General features: G+C 46.9%; 1 protein-coding gene across 2 annotated transcripts; it reads right to left on the reverse strand.

Annotated features, from left to right (window-relative positions):
* Window positions 1-681: 681 nt before the first annotated feature.
* Window positions 682-20666, reverse strand: LOC119386723 (uncharacterized). 2 transcript variants are annotated; one of them, XM_049416451.1, is made up of 4 exons: window positions 20542-20666; window positions 11495-11692; window positions 5009-5268; window positions 682-894 (listed from the first exon to the last, which is right to left on the reverse strand). In XM_049416451.1, the coding sequence occupies exons 2-4, from the start codon at window positions 11579-11581 to the stop codon at window positions 855-857; spliced, it is 387 nt and encodes a 128-aa protein (XP_049272408.1). In that variant the 5' UTR covers window positions 11582-11692; window positions 20542-20666; the 3' UTR covers window positions 682-854. The 2 variants fall into 2 exon arrangements, with proteins under 2 accessions (XP_049272408.1, XP_049272407.1); XM_049416450.1 differs by having other exon boundaries at window positions 20491-20666.
* Between the last annotated feature and the right edge of the window lie 853 nt (window positions 20667-21519).

Raw genomic sequence — 21519 nt, forward strand, 5'->3', positions numbered from 1 at the left:
TCCTTCAAGACCTCAATAAAATTAGTTATCTACCTGTCTGAGGTAGTGAATGACAACACTGCTTTTTCGGTGGAGTCCACGTAATTGCGCAGAAATTAAATTTGTTTAATCCGCAGACAAGCGTGCTTAATTTTTGTCTTAAACAAATATAAAGACCACCTCAAAGCACCATATATATTGGGAAAGCAGAGCTTTGTTATACACTACCAGCGAACATTTGCAAGAAAACTTTACAACAGCCAGACGATTACACATATCCACGTACTATAGCCGTGGTAGCCGAAGGATTGTAGCGTCCATTTCCTGCTGCAATCGTCGCTTGAAATTGGTGTCGAATGCCCTAAAATCAGTCTGCACCAGTTTTTGAAGTGCCTCACAACAAATGTCATGTGGCTAGCTCGAGTTTCTTTGAAAATTCGGCGCTCGCCACGTTATACTATCAAGAATATTTTGTGACGCTGATAGCGAGCACGCCGTTCGTGACCTGAAACTGCCGGCCGCATAGCATTTGAGTATACGGAATGGCACGCAAGACGACGGTTATCGTTGTGGGACACAAAGATGCCCCAAACGGCGCAACTGTTTTTGGAATATCCGCTTTCTCAGAGACTGGGTTATAGCGTCACAGACCAGGTCCAATCGCTAGTGCAGAAAAAAAGGTAATGAGAAAGATGACAGATAATGATGACATTAAATTTATTCTGTAAAATATAAATAAGGATTTAAAATAATAAAAGTCAAAACTTAGTCAAAACATGCACTCGGCAGGGGTATTGACTACGTCGCGCGATGTTGCCTCTTCGCAGCCGTGGCGACTCTACTCGGTTGGAAGGAGCCCTGACAGGCGTTGCAGCTCAGACGTATTGGTAGGGCCGGAGCCTCTTATTTGTGGTCCTGAAAAGACAAGAGCAGAGGTCGCATGGCTTTACGCACAAAACTCTTGTGTAATGATGTGCAGTCATAACGAAAAAAATCGCAGCATATCCACGGGGTGAATGATGATGAGTGGGGCGAAGCTCCGGAGGGAATCATCGGTAAACCGTGAAACTCTTCCGTGAAATTCACCCAGTACATCATATAAAGAGTGTGAAACACCGTGTATATATTAAACATCAAACTTTTATTGTACTATTGGTTTACGTGGTCCCTTCATTATCACCGCTTTGTGATCGGTGAAATGCAGGGAAAGTGTCCGCTCCCGAGCGAAAGAGAAAGCGCGCCAAGAGCGAGCGCCTTGTCTGCCTCCATCCGGCGACTCCGAGCGAAAGAGAAAGCGCGCCAATGGCGAGCGCCTTGTCTGCCTCCATCCGGCGACTCCGCGCGAAAGAGAAAGCACGCCAAGAGCGAGCGCTCTTTACGATCGCAGGCATCCAATGACATGCGCCATTCGCATTATACAAGCGCCATCTGTCATCTTTAAACAGCAACTCTAAGAAATACATGAAACGCCATCTAGTGAGCAATTCATTAAACTAGAGCTGGCTACATACATACATACTACTACTACTACAGAGGAGGGAACGACCCACACCTTAAGCAGCTTCGCCCCTAAAAACACGGATACTTGCAGCGAAAGAAATGGCGATATAAACTTGGCACCGCTTGCCAACATGACGGCAATAGATGTTTGCTTGTACTATCGGCGTCAAATGAAGCGCGAGCAGCGGAGCGCGTGGCCCTAGCATTAGCAAAGGTTTAGTGCGCGCCGTCCAGTCACTGCCAGGCGCGCACATCCGGTTTGGCATCACTGTGCATGCGATCCCCTTATTGTGCGATTTTTCGCTTCTGTCTAGTTCTGATATTGCGATAAAGGCGGGCGGCGTGCCATGCCAGGCGTATTTGGCCGTTTCACTTTTTTGTTCGTTTATACCTTTTATTTTTTTCTTTCAAATGTCAGAACTAGAACAGAAGCAAAAATCTTACACTATAGGGGAATCGCGCAGTGCTGCCACACCGGATGTGCGCGCCTTTCAATCGTGATGACATGGACGTCACTTATGCTCGTGGCATGCGCTCCGCTGTTCGCGTTTCATTTGACGCCGATAGTAGACGCGTTTCATAGCTTTTAGTCTTCTGTGAAAGCGCTTCCATTACTAGGCATATAAATAGTGTATCCAACAAATCGTGACCACGCTACCGGTGCGAACCAGACAGCTCTCTAATCCTCTAAGCTCTCTAATAAAGACAGCTCTCTAAGCTCTCTAATTGTTGGGGTTTTGCGTCCCAAAACCGCGATATGATTATGAGAGACGCCGTAGTGGAGGGCTCCGGAAATTTCGACCACCTGGGGTTCTTTAACGTGCACATAAATCTAAGCACACGGGTCTCTCTAGCACTTCGCCTCCACCAAAATGCGGCCGCCGCGGCCTCAGATTCTTGACACAATGCATCTAAACACGATGCAAGCACTTTGGTATATTAACTGGGAGGTTACCGCATAATTTTACACGTTCAGACAACATAACACCACGCCACTCGATTCACTGTGTGTAGCATCGTCGTATGCAACAAGAATCATCGCTTTTCTTTTTAATCTATCGAAGCTCTCCTATACTACGCCGCTCCTAATCTCAGCGCCATAATAGGTACGTTCCGGCGGCAGGATTACACAAGTCGATCTTTCCAGCCACGGGCCACGCTCCACGTGCTTCACACGTTAACTAACTTGATATGCAATCTACAAAACACACACAAGAGGAGGTGCCTGTACACAAGAATAGCGCTATTTTAGTTATATCTTGGGGTTTTCAACATGCCGAAGGCATCAGATACCGGAGTCCACATTTCCACCATTTCTTCGTGCAGTGTTTCGGTAAACACTTGTTTGTGAGGATGACTTATTGTCAGAAAGTATTCTCCTCGAGTGTGGCACGTGCCCGCAGATCCACTTCAAAGAGAACGGAATGGAACTCGAGAGTGATCTTGTTAGCGTCTTTCTGACCTGCAGTCCAACTTTTCACTCAAGTCGCCGGTCTTACGTGGGAAGTTTTGCTTCGGCGAATGTAACAGAGAATAAAATGATACTCTCTTTCTGTACAGTGGGCAAATAAAATATCACACAGATCATACAAAAGTTTTAAGTTTATGGAAAATAATAAGCTACCACGGGGTTGCAGAGCGATCACGCAGGCGGGAAACAGTATTCATATATAGCTTTCAGGAACTACAGTCAGTTCCCTACTAAAAGAAATTGCACTAAGAGTACGTACACAATGGTCTGGCATATTGAGTACAAACACTTTACAGACTGCTAAAGATTGCGAGGACCATTGTCAAGACATGCATGATATTTCACATCCCACCGAATAAGTTCGCCAGAAAAGCAGCAGCGTTCGCACGCCGTGCGCAGGTTCGGGATTCTGGTCCCACGCGTGGGTTGTTTCGAGCACTAAATCTCACTGTCCATTTATGACACATATCAATAGAAATGCGAGATCGGCGTCCCCTATTAATTGCTGAGCCCCTTCGTCAGAGTCCACTTTCGTTGCCTAATAGCTGTACATGCTGGGGTTCGTTGTATATACGTATACGTTTATATCACCAGATCCGAGTCTACATTTTTCCACGTCATAGTGGAAGCAAACTGCACTTGTGTGCATGCTGTTTTGCAGAAATGACTAGGTCGACATAATTACTTGGGCGAAGCGAATGGCATGTCAGTGAGTTAATGTTTGTGCCATCAAAGACATCCACGTTTACAGCGCTATATATTGACACTACTTCGGCTATTAATGCAACAGAAGCACACTCCGCAACGAACGGGACAATGCTGTTTAACGCGAGAACCACACTGCTCGGAAGGAACCCTTAGCCTTTCTTACAGTACTTAGCAAGTTTATAGGCACAATACTTCTTTGTCTCGTCTATCCTAAACGACCTGGTAAGACATTTGCGTTTGAATAAAGAATGCGCCACTAATTAGCAATAAAGCTACCCTGTTGCGAAAAACAATAAAGCGAAGTCAGATAGGGCAGCAGAGGTACAAATATTTCGAGTAACTCGACATATTAGCGTAAGGTTAGAAAACATGCTAATTTCTGCAAACCATAAGACAGAATGGAGCAGCGTCGAGGGGAGAGGAGTGGACGATAGAAGAGAGCGGAAAGAAGCGGCCACCTTCTCGAGATGCGGTGTCAAAAAGACCGCAGCGGTGACGAAGTAGTAGAACGCCCTTCTCCATTAGGTTAGATTCTAGATTCTACACATCTCTCCCCCCCCCCCTTTTTTTTTCGCCGTACGCGAGGTGGAATAACTGACAACGCAACAAAGTTAGAATACGGACAGAAGAAGAGAAAGATCAGCGCTGTGTCCTCTACTTCTGTCCGTATTCTAACTCTGTTGCGCTGTCAGTTATTACACGATGAACATCCACCAATAAGGCCAGCTCGCGATTCTGATCCCTTTTCTCTGCTGAGGCGCCGCTAACTGTCTTTCCAACCACTGCAAAAAAAAAGGGGGGGGGGGGCGCAAGGCAAGGGACATCTCTGCGAAATTATGCTACTGCTGGCTGACCGTCAACGTGTCCACGCACTGACACGTAGAGTCGGAGGTTCAGCAGAAATTCTTGCTCGGCGACTTGATAAATACGCACTTGTAAGTGAACAGGAAACCCACGAATAGAACGCGTTTAAGTCGACTGTTCCTCATGTCAACTTCTGTGGTTGCGCACGTGTCTTCATCAATACATTCCGGCTCATTTACAAGGACACTATGGGTCATTGGAAATGGCGCGTGACTGACAACTATGTAGCACGCACACTAACTCAGAGAGGGTGCTAGAATTTATGGCCTATGCGCCGTCTAGTCAGCAGTCACCACGCTGTCAACGCACTTTTACGTCGAACAAATCTGTTGGGTAAACGATATATTAAGAAAGACAGCGAGAAAGAGTGATACCGGGAGGAGTACTTGTGATTGGCTACCCTGTCCGGGGTAATGGAGTACAGGGATAATGAGAAAGGCGAGAAATGTGATATAGTTGAACAACGCGCATTCATAACCGCTGAACTTACTAGGGCTGGAAGTGTTGATGGCACCTGCGAAGAACGACTTAAAATCGCTGATGCACTCTTTCAACGAGTTTCTGTGTCTTGGTTCAAGGACTCTGTCGAGAAATTGCTGGCTGTCCTCCTTGCTGTACGTTGACACATCACACCCGAGTGATGACCCTACGTCATACGGCTCGGAGAGCGTGAAGAGATTGTCCGGCTCGCACTTCGACTCATCCAGGCGCTGCGAGGCGTTCTGGCGCGAGAGGGCTGCTGTTAGCTGCAAAATCTAAAAAAATCATTGGTAAAAGCGTTACGCATGAGTACACAGGGTTAGTTACTGAACTGCTACATTTCACATAATTATATTGGTAGCCTTTGCTTAACTAATTTTGCCCCTTGGGTACCATTATTGCCAGTCCCTTTCAAGCGCCATGGATCTCCCGTTGGAGTGATTGGGTGGTCCAAAGTAAAATTAGAATAACAATTGCGCGCGATAAGGAATGTGTAGAAAACTGCACTAATCAGTAATAATATGTGCGTTTTTACATGCCAAAACCACGATATGATTATGAGGCCCGCCATAGTGGAGGGCCTCTAGCATTTCGCCTCCATCGGAATGCGGCCGCCGCGGCGGGGATCGAGCCTGCCACTTCGGGTCAGCAGCCGAGCACCGTAACTATTGTATTCTGTTTTCACATCGTGATTTTGTGTTCCGTACCCGCAGAAAACTCTTCGTTATCGATGGTGAGGTTTTGTTCGGTGCCACAATGCCGCACATACTGCACAGAGCCAGGGATAAGCTTCCATTTTTATCCCACCGACGCGGAACGTCGCCGACTGTGGCTCGTTAGGCTTCGTAACGGCAGGACGCCTTCCAAGTACGCGATGGCGTGCAGCAAGCACTTCGAAGACGGTTCATTCGCATTCGCAGACGAGAAAGAATGGTGAGTAGTCAGCGATAACTTCGCTAATGTGTGCATTTATATGCTTGTTGCTGCTGTGCACTACGAGCGTGAAGACTGTCGCAGTAAGCGAACGCTCGGGGAAGCTTCCCTGTGCTTTGATTTTCCTACACTTCCGCAGGAAAATTAAGCAAGAATCAATCGAGAAAGAAGAAAATTAATTCATGGAATTTATTCTTTGTCATTCATGTACCGCCTGCGCTATGAATGCAAAGTTTGTTCGCGCTTGGCTATGAGTCCGTTTAAACGAGAGTCCCCGAGCCCTTTTGTAGTTCGCGCATGTTCCATTGTGTTTACACGGCCGCGAGAACAGTTCTCAGTATTCCGCAGGGCAAGTACGTGCACCGAAACGCGGCAAGTGTGTATGCATGATCTGGTGCATAGTAAAGGGTATCGTTTTATGAGCCCTCACACGCCACGTAAGCGATGAAAATGCGCGAGCGAGTTTATCGCCACTGCTTGTCTTGATGAATATATTTTACTGGCTCTCTCTCTTTAAGTGGTTTTCGCGGAAGAGATTGAGGCCTAACGCACTTCCGACACTGAACTTCCCATAGCGAAAATTTGACAGGCATAAGCTACCTCGCAAGTACACGGGTGTCTTTGTATACATTTCGCCACAAGTTATAATTGCGCAAGGCAACTCAGTTTTGCGATTTCCGTGTCATTCCATTTTCTGTTCTGTTTAGGGGACAATGTAAGTACGGAAGTGTCAGACGTGACTTGACAGAAATATTTCTCTGCAGTGGGACCAGGACCGTACACAACTGAAGCTCGTCGCGTAACCTATAAACGACAGTCCCGAAGTTATACACCTAACCACAACGCACAAGTGCATGAGAGCCTCTTTTTTTTAACCACCGAGCCGCTAAAAGGCTATATTCACATGAGATTTAATACTTCTCATCTTTAGGACAACGCCAAGTGCACTTTGCAATGCGCTTGAACCACAGAGCGGCACCTACACTGATATGACTCTCGTGAACGGACGGTACGACGACCACACACAGCACTCTCGACAAGTGCACTCACTGATCTTATTACAATACATATACAGCCGATCAAGGCCAAATGCTTCTTTACATGTTGTTAGGCATACGTACGAGCGGTTCAAGTTGCACCAACGCAACGGAACAAACCGACTTTTGAGGCCCTGCATGACGTACGCGCACATGCAAACACAACGCGGCTAGCAGACGACGCATGGAGCGATCCACACTAGGCGTGCTTCAGCCAGTAGCCGCCAGGCAGCGACTCCGCTCGATCTCGCGGCCAATTGATCGACCTATAGGTGGCAGCACCGTCGCCGTGTTAGTGTGGAGAGGCAGTCTTAGGCGCGTATACAAATGCACACAGCGGCGCTTCGTTGTGAGCGGTTTGAGCCGATTGTCGGCGAATAAAATGCGTCCATTGCAGCTTACTGGTAATATATACGCTCTTCATTGTTGAATCGATGCACGAAGAACATCCAATGTTACTATTACTCGTGAGAGAAGCGCAATCTGCCGATGAAAGGGATGCTCGGCCTGGATGACAGTCTGCGCTTACGCACTATATGACGTTTTTGTTGTTTTCTCTGTACGTGTTTAGCTTGTGTTTTGTGTACTACGCACTGCAGTAGCACGACTGAACTATTTAAGTGTTTACTTCTTGTTCATTTGTATACCAGCCCATATTCCTGTGCAATGAGTTCAATAGCACTGTTCACGCGAATACGCATATATACGCAGGTAAGAGTTTAGCACATAGCTTTCATCGATTGATTACGTGCACGACAATGATGCAACAAAGGTCTGTTTATTTTATAAAACAAAAATGTCTTTTTTTTTTTCAACTAATAATGTCCGCTGCCTTCCATCAATTTATAACAACTACACACAAACGCTCAAGATAATGTAAAAAGAAAGGTTGAGGTTTTGCGTGAAATTATACGACACAAATGTAAGGCACGTCATCGGGATTAATTTATAACATTTGGGTCCTTCAAAGCGTACCTAAATCTAAGCACACGAGTGGTTCTGCATAAATTTCGCCCCAAGTTAAAACTGCGCGCGACAACTCCGTTTTATCACTGCCGTGTCATTCCATTGTCTGTTTTTTGTTTTCTTTTTTTGAGTACCGAAGTCTCAGGCTTCACTTGATAGAAATCTTTCGCTGTCGCGGGACCACGAGCGTACAGTACAATAAAAGGACATCTTAAGCACAACTAAAGCTCATCATGAACTGGAGTGCCGCGGTTATACACCTAACAAGAAAGCGAAAGTGCATGAGCCTCGTTTTCGTTTACCACCGAGTCGCTGAAGCGCTGCATTCACACACGAGTTAATGTTCCTCATGTTTGGGACTATGCCAAGCGCACTTTAGGGTGTGCTGGAACCAGAAAGCGGCCCCAACACTGAAATCATTCTGGCGAACGAAGGGTACGACACCAATACACAGCCCTCTCGAAAGTCGCACTCATCGATATTACAATGCGCGTGCAGCCGAGCAAACCAGTTTGTTTCTGTACACCATGTTAGGTATACGTACGAGCAGTTAAACTCGCGCTAACATAACAGAACAAACCGCCCTTTGAGAACGTGCAGGACGTACGCGCACATGCAAACACGACGTGGCTAGCAGACGACGCAGGGAGCAATCCACACTAGGCGCGCTTCAGGGAGTAGCCGCCAGGCGGCGACTCCGCTCGATCTCGCGGCCAATAGCGGTATCCCAAAGGGGTACTGAGACGGAAATTTTCAGCTGTCATATTCTTGCGTCAAATAAAAGTCGAAGCCCTTACGAGCCTAGATGTGCTGGTAAGCGTGAGTGCGCCCTGAAAAATTAGCTATAACATGTTTATTAAAGCTAGTTTCGGTTCCCATTGTACCCTGACGTCACGAAACGGTATGAACTTCTCGTCACGTGCTCGCGCAAGATACCGTGACGTTTTCACGGTCGCTCCGCGCCGTGGCACCATTCGCGAAGCATATAAGCGGCCATTTTGTATGTTTTGGTACTTGACGTCAGCACAACAAGCCATACCGCTACGTGAAGTCACCAGAATTGTTAATGTAGCCTGACGTCACGCTATTGTCAACGTCAGTAGGTAAGCCATGTGAAAATTTACTTTAATGTCAAAATAAAATATCTTAGCATTTCCTGAGCTTCACACTTACCCAGAGCCGTCGCTGTATACAGGAGACTTGTATGATGGAGTAAAATCAGCTTTGAAAACTGGTATCGGTAACCCCTTTAAACCATCCAAATAAAATAAAAGAAACGCCAGAACCTTAAACAAATAAAGGTAACCATCGGTATGCTTTGTGGTCAATAAAATGCTAGGAAATATTTAATGACATCGCTTCCACGGCTGTCGAAGACATTTGAACGCTTTTCTACGAATGCGTAGGCCCATGCGAACATACGCCTTTCCATATGTTCATTAGGACGTCTGCAAAGCGCGTCTTCGGCGCCTTAACTAACTGCAATGTCCCGTGAAGATGCCTTGATGGCTCCTGGCACACATAATTGTGATTTTTTTATCACTGTCACAGGGTCGAATCAAATGAGGCAAGTTGAACCTCTCATTTCTGGGGTCCAAGAAACTACAGCAGCTGCTGAAGCAGCTGCCGACGATATATCTTTGATAGCAGACAGCGGGGACATGGCACAGCAGAGAACTCGAGTGTCTGCACCACCAAATTTTGTGCGGAGCACGGTGGTGCGGAGTAAGCTTTCTAATAGCAGTTGCTATAGTGCCGCATGTTTCACGGCCATTAACATAATTAGGCTATCCAGCGGAACCTACCATATAGCAAAGAAACAAATACGAAATGTTCACAGCGCAACGTGAAACCAAGTAAACTTGCGATGCAGATCATACATTTCTGAGGGGCTTTTACGTGGCAAAACCATACACGATCTCAATGTGAAGCTCGTTCTATTTGGGAACTCTTGATAGATTGTGACCCAACTAGGCTTCCTTAACGTGGAACCAATGCACGGCGCAAGAGGGCATTTATGCATTTTGCCCCCATCAGAATGCGACCAAGATACAACACGGTATACCTCGTGCATAATCAGCAACGCAAAGCCATAGCCGTTGAGGCACCAGCTATTTTGGATTATTCGCACGCTACCTTGTTCATGGGTGTAACGTTAAGGGGCAAGAAGAAAGCACATTAGGTCAGGGAACAAACTCGTGTTAAGGACATCTTAGTCGAAATCAAGAAATAGACATGGCCAGGACATGCAGCGAGAAGCGAAGATAACCGCTGGTCATTAATCGTTTGCTCATCAAGAAGTTTGCGGTGATAATGCGGCCGCGGAAAACACCTGATCGGATTATTTGGAGAAACATGGGAATGACCTACAGTGGGCGTAGTCAGAATGATCTCGTTCATTATGGGCTTCTCGTGCCCTTCGTCTGGTTTCCACTATTCTTGTATTCTATTATAGCAACGTTTAACCTTAGTGCATGAATCGTATTCGGCGCTGCATGGACACGCAAACTCGGCTTGCGTAATCTTGCAATGCGCGCCTTCGAGCTAACAGGGCACGAGCTCCCAAATGTACAATATAAAGAGAGACCGTATACGCTACTGGTGCAACGCATTCTGTAAATAAATGCGAGCTTCGCTACCATTTGTTTCCACAAAATACCCCTGAAAGATCCTGCTCGCTTGCTGATGCAGGTCTTGCCGAGGATACTACAAGGACTCTGATACTACTTCGGCCACTCGGTCAGACAACTGTGGACTCTGGGCATTTCCAGCTGCATGCGAAAATTTTTGTCCTATCCTTCAGAATAGGTAAAGGGGGCTGGGTGAACAGATACCAGAATAGATAAACGGAGCAAGAGGCAAGGTGTCTGAAAAAAAAAAACAGTCGAGTCCATAGAAAAATAACAAGTGAAGGAAACAAAGTGAGACCAGGACATGCACTTATTAAGGGAGTTAACTAAAACAGAAGTAAAGAAGTGATGTTGACATTTGCGTAAACGTGAAAGTTAGCAGCGTATTTTCTAAGCTTGTTGGTAGATCTTTTAAAACAGCAGAATATTGGACACCGGAAACGCAGGACGAAAAAAAGAAGCACAGTGCCGCCTACGCAGGCAACAAAGTTGTTTCGACGTCGAAATAAGTTTGCGATGTTCTTAGGCGGCACTGGCGCTCTCTGCCCACTGATTTTATTCGTACTAGTGTCGCCCCTTTCAAAATTGTGCTGCGTGAGATGAATAAGAGTTCACTTTTCACCGATTCAAACGTATGCGTGGAAACCGCAATTTTTTTATAATTATTCGGGAATATCAGGGCGCACTTTACAACGTTTTTATAATGCGAACACTTTTTTTTTCGCCATGCGGGCTTTATCAAGGGTGTTTGCAAGGGTAAACAAACATTGACATCTGAGAAAAAGAAAAGCCAAGCTGTGTCACTCGCAATATGTATTGAGCCTTTTTTGTGTGTTCAAAGCGGTGATTATGTAGTGTAGTCGGCGACTTGCAGGAAGAGACTGCGATGAGCCCTCATTTCAGACGCATCGGATGCAAGCACTCACCTCTATGGTGGCAGTGTCAGCAGTTGCCTTCGCCTTCCTTTTGAGCGGTAGTCTTCGTGAGTACAGCAGTGGTGGCGGCGTCGCCATGCCGATTCCGGACAGCTCGAGGTCACCAAGGAAGGAGTCTAACGACAGCGTCCGGCTTCGAGGCGAGCACGTCGCTTCCCAGGTCTCCGCTTCCTTGGCTGACGAGGCGGGCTGCTCGCACTGTCCAAGTACGGGTACGAAAGATTAAAGCATCGATTCCGCTGTTAACTTGAGTTGACATAAATGAATTCCGTGATTTTACATGCCAAAGCCGCGATATCATTATGAGGCACATCATAGCGAGGTGACTCCAGGTTAATTTTTGACCAGCTGGGGTTTTTTGACGCGCACATATTAGATCTATGTACACGGGTGTTTTGCATTTCGTCGCCATCGAAATGCGTCCGCCGAGGTCGGCAATCCAGCCCAAGTCATCATGCTTAGCCGAGCAACGTCATAGCCGTCAAGCCACCTTCTCGAGAAAGGAAGAGGTGGCACCGGGGCCTAAAGTCAGGGGAGCTCGGGGGGCCCCCCCTTCCATTTCTTAAGGAGGGGCTGTATGTATGTGTGCATGTATGTATACGTATGTAGGTCGCCGCCCTCTGAGCCCCCCCCCCCCCCCCCATCTCCAATGAAGGGAGACATTAAGCCCTGGGTGGCACTCTGCCATCTCAAAACGCGCACCTTCTCAAATCTCTGCCTCTATATACATAAGTTGTTTTACCATGACTACTACGCACTCTTGCACCGGCTGTGGTAGCTCGCCAATGTCTTTCCGTGTTACGGTGGATTGCACCGCAAAATTATTACCTCCCCTGCCCTTAATCCTGCAAACCTTCCACAGCAGAGTTGTGGCACAATGACCTCTGCGACGGGCCTCCGAAAATTCGCGGGGACCTAATCCAACGGTCCCGTGAAGTCAGAGGTCGTCGTAGGGACCTCGTACTTGGGACTCCAAACACTCTTCTTCTACATTTAAGCGTAGGAAGAGAGCCTCGCTCTCTTCTTGTCTGCAATAAATTTACTGCAACAAGTAACCTCATCATATAGTCGGTACAGAAAAGGGAAGCAGACAGAACAGTTGCCACAACCAGTAACTGCACCGTGCGCGTGAGCATACGTTAAGCAGAGTCCTTCAGTGTCCGAAGTGTATTGACCCCCCAACCCCTCGATTTTGAAAGAGCAGTGAGCGGTGGCGTGTGTACTGGAATACCATATTTACCCGCGTACTGCCGGCACCTGGCCAACCGCATTTACTCGCATATCACCGGCAGTGGTTAGTATACTGGTCAAGTCAGCTAATCACCTACATTGGCTAAGTTATGGCTAATGTCGTCTTACGGTGGCTAAATGATTACTCATGTCGGGTAATGTCGTTGGATACCGATGGCTAACGCTGGATAAATGACGTCTTAACAGAACTGCAAATTGTGCTAGATGGTGAGGATTCATTGTGGGCGAAGCGCAAGAAACGTAGACGGAAGAGAGGAGAACGACACAAGACAAGCGCTACACTTCAACTGGTTTTTAATCGCAGAAATCACACGCAAGAAAACTAACAAACAAAGCAACCACGGCAAAGCCCAGCCTGAAATCAAAAGAACGAGCAACACATTCAACTATCTGAATAGCAAAGGAACGTGCGCCACCAGGGTGACGTGTCCCTGTGCAAACAAAAAGTTTTGTGAAAAGTGTTGTGCAAAACTTTTAAGAAGCCTCAAGTCAGTAGAGTGCGTGAAAAAAGTGGCCAGGAATTACAAGGTTGACGTGGTTTTCACGTCGCGTCCTAAATTAGGAACAATTTGTGCTGCAGTTTCTAGAAAAGGCCGTGACAATTCATCCGAGCGAGCCGCATGTAATGTGAAGCACAAAATGAAATTCGTGCCTTGTGAGCGCGGGGTGGTATACCGCTTGCCCACCAGTTGTGGGAAGGTATACGTAGGCCAAACTGGCAGGTGCCTGAATATAAGATTACGTGAGCATCATAGCTCACTGAAGGGCGCACCGTATTCTCATTTGGCCATGCAAGAGTTGCGGCTGCGCACCGGTCTTCGGTGAAACTTCCGTGATCTTTCGTCATAGAAACCAGAGGGCACGTGAAGTGGTGGAAGCTTTCTAGATAAATAAACATGGAAATGCATGCACCAGCCAGTCGTCTGTGGCACTATCACATAATGAAATACACTTGTTGGAAAAGGGGTAGGCATGCGCGTAGTGCAGCAAGGTTGTTTGCAAAGGGGCACGTAATCCTTGTGGTGCACGTTCCTCTCCCATTGAGATAGTTGAATGTGTTGCTCGTTCTTTTGTTATCAGGCTGGGCTTTGCCGTGGTTGCTTTGTTTGTTAGTTTTCCTGCGTGTGATTTCTGCGATTAAAAACCAGTTGAAGTGTAGCGCCTGTCTTGCGTCGTTCTCTTTTCCGTCGACGTTTCTTGCGCTTCGCCCACAATAAATGACGTCTAACGTCTGCTAGTGTTGCCGTGTGTTGGTTAATTGATGCAATTACAATAATGCTTACGATCTATGAAAATTTCCCATTATATGGGGAGTTTCTACCAAATTTTCCCTTCATTTCGAGATCGCACTCAATGCGAAGTCGCAATGAAGGGTGGTATACATTTATGACTATATTACTCGTGCAGCTGCAGCACTATAGCGAACCAGACTCAAAACTAGGGACATATCGCGCTAATTATTCATTAAGCTACAGAAGTATCTGCGACACACGGGGGCTGACGACAAAGGTCGTCAAATAGTGACGCGTACACGATGCGCTCGTACCTTCATCCGCCGCACATATCCACAGATATCGACCTTCTCTGTGTTTGAGATGCTGCCCCGCTCTGCGTGCTCGCCGTGGCCGAAGGATGCGTTGCTGAGCCCATCTATTTCCTTGCCTGCGCATAATGCATTTGAATAGTTCGTTTATCTGTAAATATCTACCAATCAGAGGAATCGGTTACGGGAAGGGGTAGGGCACCGAGGGCGCTCCTCCGCCCCCCCCCCTCCCTTCCACACGGGCCTTATACCATAGCAACCTCAATTAAAGGGACACTAAAGAGAAACAATGAATTGGTTTAGATTGATAAAGTGTGCTTGGAGAACTCTTTTGTAGTTTATTTCACCACCATAGGTTTATTATTGGAGGAGAAAACCAAGTTCAAAGTTTCATTTTTAAATTTCGCGCCGCACTTTGTAATTCGTGACGTAAAAGGTTTCAAAGAGCATTTAACGTATTTTGGCGCCACTGGCTCGACGAAATTTCTACAAACTCGTTATGTCAAGTCTCTGGCCCCTTCAGAGGACAATGTACTTCGATTTAACCGATTAGGAACTACGTATACGCCCAAGCAGGCGCCGTCAAAAATATGTGACGCCACGGCAAATGGTGCGGGAATTCCAAGGTGCCGTCGCCACCTGTATTTTCTTTTTGCGCGTTTTCTCGCTTATTAAGAGTCTTCTCGCAGCAAGCGTGGTGTTTTTGGTATCGTGGAAAGCTACTTTACTAATGCGAGAAAAATCGTTTTGCTCTTTAGTATCCCTTTAACGGCTGCATTCATTTCTAGGCATGTAGTATACGCGTAACGCTGGAGTGAACCTTGCACAAACTAACCAAATATTGATCACAACAGTGACAGAATAATTTCCTGCACCTGACTCAATGCAGTTAGCCCGGCTTGACGGTACATTTTAGAGCATGCGCCGCCTAACAGACATGCAGAACTGCTTTTATTTACAATTAGAATTGTTGAAAAGTTCCTTCGTTTACCGGAGTATATCTGTGCCCACGTGCAACATCAGCAGCTTCCCCTTCCCCGTTGCCACGCAGTGAGCCCACTACCCATCTGATAGTTCACTGTAGCCGTGAAAAAGCCGTCCGCGCGTGCGCTGCTCGTACTTCTCAGAGAGTGTCGCTTCGCCTGCTTACGTCACCAGTTGCTCTTCTGGTTGTGCCGTGGTATAATAAACTAGAAAAGGGGTAGCAGGATCACTGGCATCGAACGCGTGACGCCGCCCATGTCTCCATGGGCACTAAGGAATACACCAGAGCACACGAACGCCGACGGGCGAGTGCCAATATAGCAGGCACCGGAGTGAAGGATTAGGATCGCCTCCAGATTTTTTTTTTACCCATCGATGATATTCACATTTCGTGCGAATATCGAGCAACTATGTAGCGAATAAAATAACAGAAAATAAAATGTGAGGTCCACACGTAGTAACTCTAGGACCAAACCGCGAGTGTAAGACGCACAGTAAGAACTGTTCATTACGCCGAAGCGATACGCCAGCGATAAGCAGCGTTTCTTCCCACAACCACCACGATAACGCAAGCAAAGGAAAAAGAAAAGCCATGTATGGGAGCACAACTGTGCTCATTGTTAGCTCATGAAGGTATATTTCACTAACTGCTGAAACAACGACAATAAAGCGACTAAGAACGTTAAATGAAAGTGCACCTGAGCGACACATCAGGAGCGTGCGCTTCGCCCGCGGCTTTCTGCTGCTGAGCATGATGTTACGTTACAGATCCGGTGACAATTTCGACTGCATCGGAGTGCGAAAAGCGTACGCATATAGTGCTTTGGACGCACGTGAAGGCCCAGGAGGTTGGAAATATTCCCGAGCTCGCGAAGACGAAAGGGCGCGCATGTTCGGTGACATGTCTCGACGCCAGGAGTTTGCTTTTTTAGAGTAAGCAACAAGTGCTGTTTGGCACGCACTCACATATTCGGCGAAATCGTGCCCCCCCCCCCCCATCGTACGTTTGTGAAGTCAATAAAGCGCGATGCTTATGTCGCGCGATCACACGGTGACACGTCATCGTTAATAATAATAACGTCCCAAAACCACGATATGATTGTAAGGGACGCCGTAGTGGAGGGCTCCGGGAATTTCGCTGGGGTTCTTTATAATAACAGAGAGCTGAGCTAGTTGGTAAGTGTACATTCTAAAAAGACAGGGCGTGCAAACACGGACACAAGAAAGAAGTAAGGACCAGGGTGTCGGAACAAAATGTTTTTCGTTTCGGTTTTAGTTTCGTTTCACCGCAAAAAGTTCCGTTTCGTTTCTGTTCCGGAACGAAAAAAAAAAAAAAACGTTCCGTAACGGTTCGTAACGGTTTTTTTTTCTTTGTATAAAAAAAGAAACTATGAAAAAGGTAAAGCAATCATTAAAAAAAACATTGGATTTATGATGTAGTTACTTGCCCTCCTCATAAGAAAGTAGGACAAAGGTAAAACACGTTCTTCAGAGGAGCGGAAGTAACTGTACCACGTATTCCTACCAACTAGCACAAACCAGTATTCATTTCAAAGTAATAGTATTTATTTTCTCACAAGACAAATACGAATTTTTTTAGTTGGCTTAGTTCTTTGTGTCAAGGGAGTGAGCACGATCTCAGAAGCAGCACGTCATTCAGTGTACTCTCTGATGTGAGAGACCGCTGTTCTGATAAAAAGACCGCCAGGCCTGCGTGAAACACGCAGCAAGTCACAGCAAAAGCTAGAAGAGCGGACTTTGTAGAGCCCGTTGTTATCTCTTGGGGCAACTAATACAAGTAAACATGCAACGTACCCACTACGTTATAAATCGTCGCAAGTTTTCTGAAGTAGCGAAGTTTCCACTCATTTTTCGTCATTCTTCGGAGAATCGCGGTACCCGCTACACATCTGTAAGGCATTATCTGCACTTTGTGCTGTGGCTGATAATGAAGAATTATGGCTGAGCACTTTGCAGTGGGTGGGAAGGTGTTGCGGAATGGGCGCCTCCATTCGATTCCAATTCCATTCCGGGGAATTAGAACTTGCCGCAATTCCATTCCTTTCAATTCCTCGGAATGAAAAAAACTTAGCTCATTGGCACTCAGGGAATGGCCTGGCAGTCCGATTCCATTCCTGTAATTCCTCAACGTAGGAAAGGCATCTTGATAGTTTTATCGAGTTAAGAATGAACGCTCCATAAAGCTGATGTCATCAAATGCATTAAGAACTGCAAGAGTACGCAAAACACGTTGCCAAGGTCGAGGAATAGTAGCTTGGTGGCATATCTCGTGCAGTACAACCACCCTACTAATTCCCATAGGGGCAGTTCACCCGCTACCGATAGTATTTGCGTGGTCAACATGTTTGAACAAATGGTGGTGTTTCAATATTGTTTAAGCTTAAATCTGTTAATGCTAAAATGACGACATAGCGTATTTTTATGCTGACAAAAGTGCCTTTGCATCGAATACGGAACACTGGGCCGCACTGCCCGTCAGCACTCCCGCTTGTCATGCGCGCCTCGCAAGCATGGATGGGGTGAGGAGAACTTTCTGTGTTCGCCTATGCGCAGGTATGCAATGTCTTCCTTGTCGCAAAGGTTATTTACGTGTGTCAGGTACTAAACTGCTCGTGAGATAAAGATCAGGCTGTGCATAGAGTATTCGCCACTTTCGGGTGGGGGTATCAATGGGAACCAACGTGCAGGGGCAATTTGTTTCTCCCTTCGGTATCTGCTGGGATAATGCATTTGTTTGTACACTAACTTATGCCTCCGTTTGTAGTAGGCGCGTTGCTTATAAATGTACCGTGCTTGTAATCAGCTAAGCCATTTTAAAAATACTGCTTTAGTGTTAACTTGCGAGGCTCTGACTTACTAACGTTTGAAGCTTTAAAAACAGCACGTAGGCGAAAACGTCCTCTATTTTCGGAAAAAGACGTAATTCCATTCCCATTCCATTCTTCCGAGCATTGTCCCCATTTCATTGCGGGGTCGCGAAAATGTAGAAGATTCCGAAGTCATTCCAATTCCGTAAGGGTAACTCCGCAACACTGGTGGGAAGCATTAAACCACGCACTCTTTGCGCTATTAGCGTTGTGTGATGACTGGTTGTTATTTTACTCTTCTGCCACGCTATATTACATATGTTAACGCGATTCCTTGCCCGATATCACGCCTGTAGAGTATTTTTGCGATGGAGTTTTAAGCACCAGCGTGACACTGTGGTGGAAGACCCGACTGCCACGCAGAGGGCGCGGATCCTAGAAATTTGTTTCTCATTAAATTTTTTCTTATACCACGCGATAGCGGTCACGTAGACCGGCGGCTGCGGACAACTATGGAGCCAAAATCGGCTGTTGTGATCTCATAACAGCTTTCGCTGTAACAAACTGCAGCGCCGACAATGCCCTCTCCACTTTGGCCGGCTTGACAGGCGCGCAAAAGTCCACTTGCGTTAATATAAACATCTCTGGTTGCCACCGTTCTCGTTTTTCGCACAATTTCAACATATCTTTGCTTCGGATTTCCTGTCTGAGGTACGCGCTAATACTATACCCTGAGATATGCTCACATTGCATGAGCTCAGTTGTTCCGGATTGCGAAATTTTCTCGTGAACCGAAAAACGATTGAAAAAATTTCGGTTTCACTCCGGAACGAAATAATAAATAACGTTTCGGTTACGTTTTCGTTCCGGTGAAAAATATCGTTTTTTTTTTTCGTTTTTCGTTCCGTTCCGACACTCTGGTCAGGACACCACAAACGCCGGCTAACAACTGAAGAGACGCACAACGGCGGAAAAGAAAGAAAGCACGAAAACTTATCTGCGCATGCCCATGCAATAGGCCAGCCTATCGATCCGGCACGCGCGGGGGTCTACGTGGAAGATAACTGTTAAGGCGTTTGATTTCATCTTTATGCAAGTTAATCGACAGTTGGCTCACGCATGCGCTACCACTATTCTCGATATGCCATGCTTCAATCATCAGGCTCGTTTCTTCATTTCTATTCCAGTACAACACTGCGCATTCATCTAATTTTGGCGTGGAATTACAATCTCGACAATGTAAGGATAGATTAGAAGGTGAGCCTCCGGTTAGCGACCTCTCGTGTTCCAATAATCTCTGGTTAATGCAGTGGCCTTGTGTCCGTGTTCGCACGCCCTGTCTTTTTAGGAAATGATCAATAAATGCACTGACATGTATGTGGCGGTGGCACTGCAAAAATAGTCACAAGCGCTCACAAGCGTTCCTTTTTTTTTTTGCTCCCCCCCTCTCTCTCTGTCTCTCCCATCTTTCCACTCCCCTTCCCTTTCCCCCGGCGTAGGGTAGCCAACCGGACTGCTGTCTGGTTAACCTCCCTGCCTTCTCCCTTTCGTACCCCCCCCCCCTGTCTTTTTAGAATGGGTTCTTTAACGTGCACCTAAATCTGCACGTCATCGTTCCCGGTGGACGTAAAGCAGCAACAGACCAATTTCCAAATACGAGAAATTAGCAAGGGCGTTCTCAGGTTATGCCCAAAACGACCCATTGTGTTCACTGTTTGTCAGAGCATGAAACGCCTTATCGTTCAATGTAGACAAGATCGGGGCGAACACTAAGAAACTACGAGTTTACCTTTCACGACTATAATTGACTTTGCTAACCTGCACGGTGCACATGATGGATGCCGTTGCATGACACTCCGAGTTAATTGGCCATTCCACAGAAACGTAGCCGCCGAAATTAACATACGTTACCAGGGGCGGCGCCAGCGGGGGGCGCGATGGGAGCAGCTACCCCCCCCCCCCCCCCCCCCACACGAAGATATTCAACACTGCAAAGGTATTCAACACACACTGCAAATATATTGCAAAGATATTCAATACACAACGCATAAGTTGCCCGCCTCCTTGCCCCCGTAAAAGACCCCCCCCCCCCCCAGTAAAAAAAAATCCTGGCGCCGCCCCTGTATACGTTACCGTTTGAACATCGCCGACCCTTTATTTCATTGCTTCCCAACCTTTTAAGCTGGCCATGATGGCCTTAAGTTATCAAGCACGAAGAGATTCGGACCACTGCAGTATTCAGCTCGTTTCCTCCCACACGCGCAAGTAATTAAAAGACAAACTGAACGACATGATTGCGTTCCAAAAGTTCGAACTGCATAGCAAGGGCAGGAAAAACGAAGGTTTCCGCGTTATCGTGTAAAACCCGTTCTTTAGCTCACCCCAAGGCAACTCCTGAACACTATCGTCGATGCTTTGATCAGGGACCTCACCGAATCGGCCCGGGCTACCGCATGACGATCGACCCTTAGGCTCCGACATGTCGTGCATCACATCTTCCATGGCGTGTTCCGATCGCGGTCTTCCAGTAAACTGATGATACTGTTTGAATCCCGCCAGGCGGGAACACGAGAGCGTGCGGCTTCTGCTACACGCATCACAGACGCGGTACAGTAACGCATGCGTATTGGGTAGTTGGCGATTTGTAGGCGCAAGTATACGTCACGTATATATGCGCCCCTGAGTCGCCACCTACACGCTTTTCATCTGTTACTTGCGAACATATAGAATTGGTCGGCAGAAGTTGAGTGCTGGAAGCTCGAATTCACGAGTTCGATCCGGGACATGGTGGTTTCATTTCGATGAGGGCGAAATGTAAAAGCACCGGTGTACTTACATTACGGTGCACGTTAAAAACACCTGGCCGTCAAAGTTAATCGGGACCATCCTACTACGGTGCGCTTCCTGAACCAATCGCACTTTTGGCGTGTAAAACGCAATACTCTTACAGCGAATCTGTGTGAGGCTAGGCGAAACCAAAATTCGTCCGTCCTATGTACGCAAACGAAGGTGGCCGACCAGCGAAGCTGTGCGGCACGGGGGTATCGCTGCAAGTTTCGCATCATCCCATACAAGAAGCATCGCACCGTTGTTTTAAGCGCACTCGCCCTCACGTTGTGAAGTGAGTTTGAGGATTTATTTTTTTTAATGGTGTAGTTGGGATAAGGGAGGGCGAAGGTAGGGATGTGAGGGCGCGAGAAGAGGCTCTGGCAATGTGAGGGTGAATGAGGAAGAGGAGATTCATTTAGCTTATGTGCAGAAAAGTCGAGAACCTCCGAATACCTGGAGCTTCTCCGCAGATGTTCTGTTAATAAATGTTTTCACCACCACTCAGAGAAGTCATTTAGTTCGCTTGCGTGATTGTTTTAAGGCCTAAAGTTTTGAAGCGCACTGGCAGGAAGGCTCTCGGG

Source organism: Rhipicephalus sanguineus, chromosome 1 (assembly GCF_013339695.2).
Source record: "Rhipicephalus sanguineus isolate Rsan-2018 chromosome 1, BIME_Rsan_1.4, whole genome shotgun sequence".
Taxonomy (NCBI): domain Eukaryota; kingdom Metazoa; phylum Arthropoda; class Arachnida; order Ixodida; family Ixodidae; genus Rhipicephalus; species Rhipicephalus sanguineus.

Excerpts from the sequence above, each read along its gene's own strand:
- LOC119386723 (XM_049416451.1), bottom strand. The coding sequence starts at position 11,581 with ATGGCGACGCCGCCACCACTGCTGTACTCACGAAGACTACCGCTCAAA. Across the intron at positions 5,269-11,494 it reads CTGACACTGCCACCATAGAG|CTAACAGCAGCCCTCTCGCG; the intron begins GTGAGTGCTTGC and ends TAGATTTTGCAG. Across the intron at positions 895-5,008 it reads AACACTTCCAGCCCTAGTAA|GACCACAAATAAGAGGCTCC; the intron begins GTTCAGCGGTTA and ends TTGTCTTTTCAG.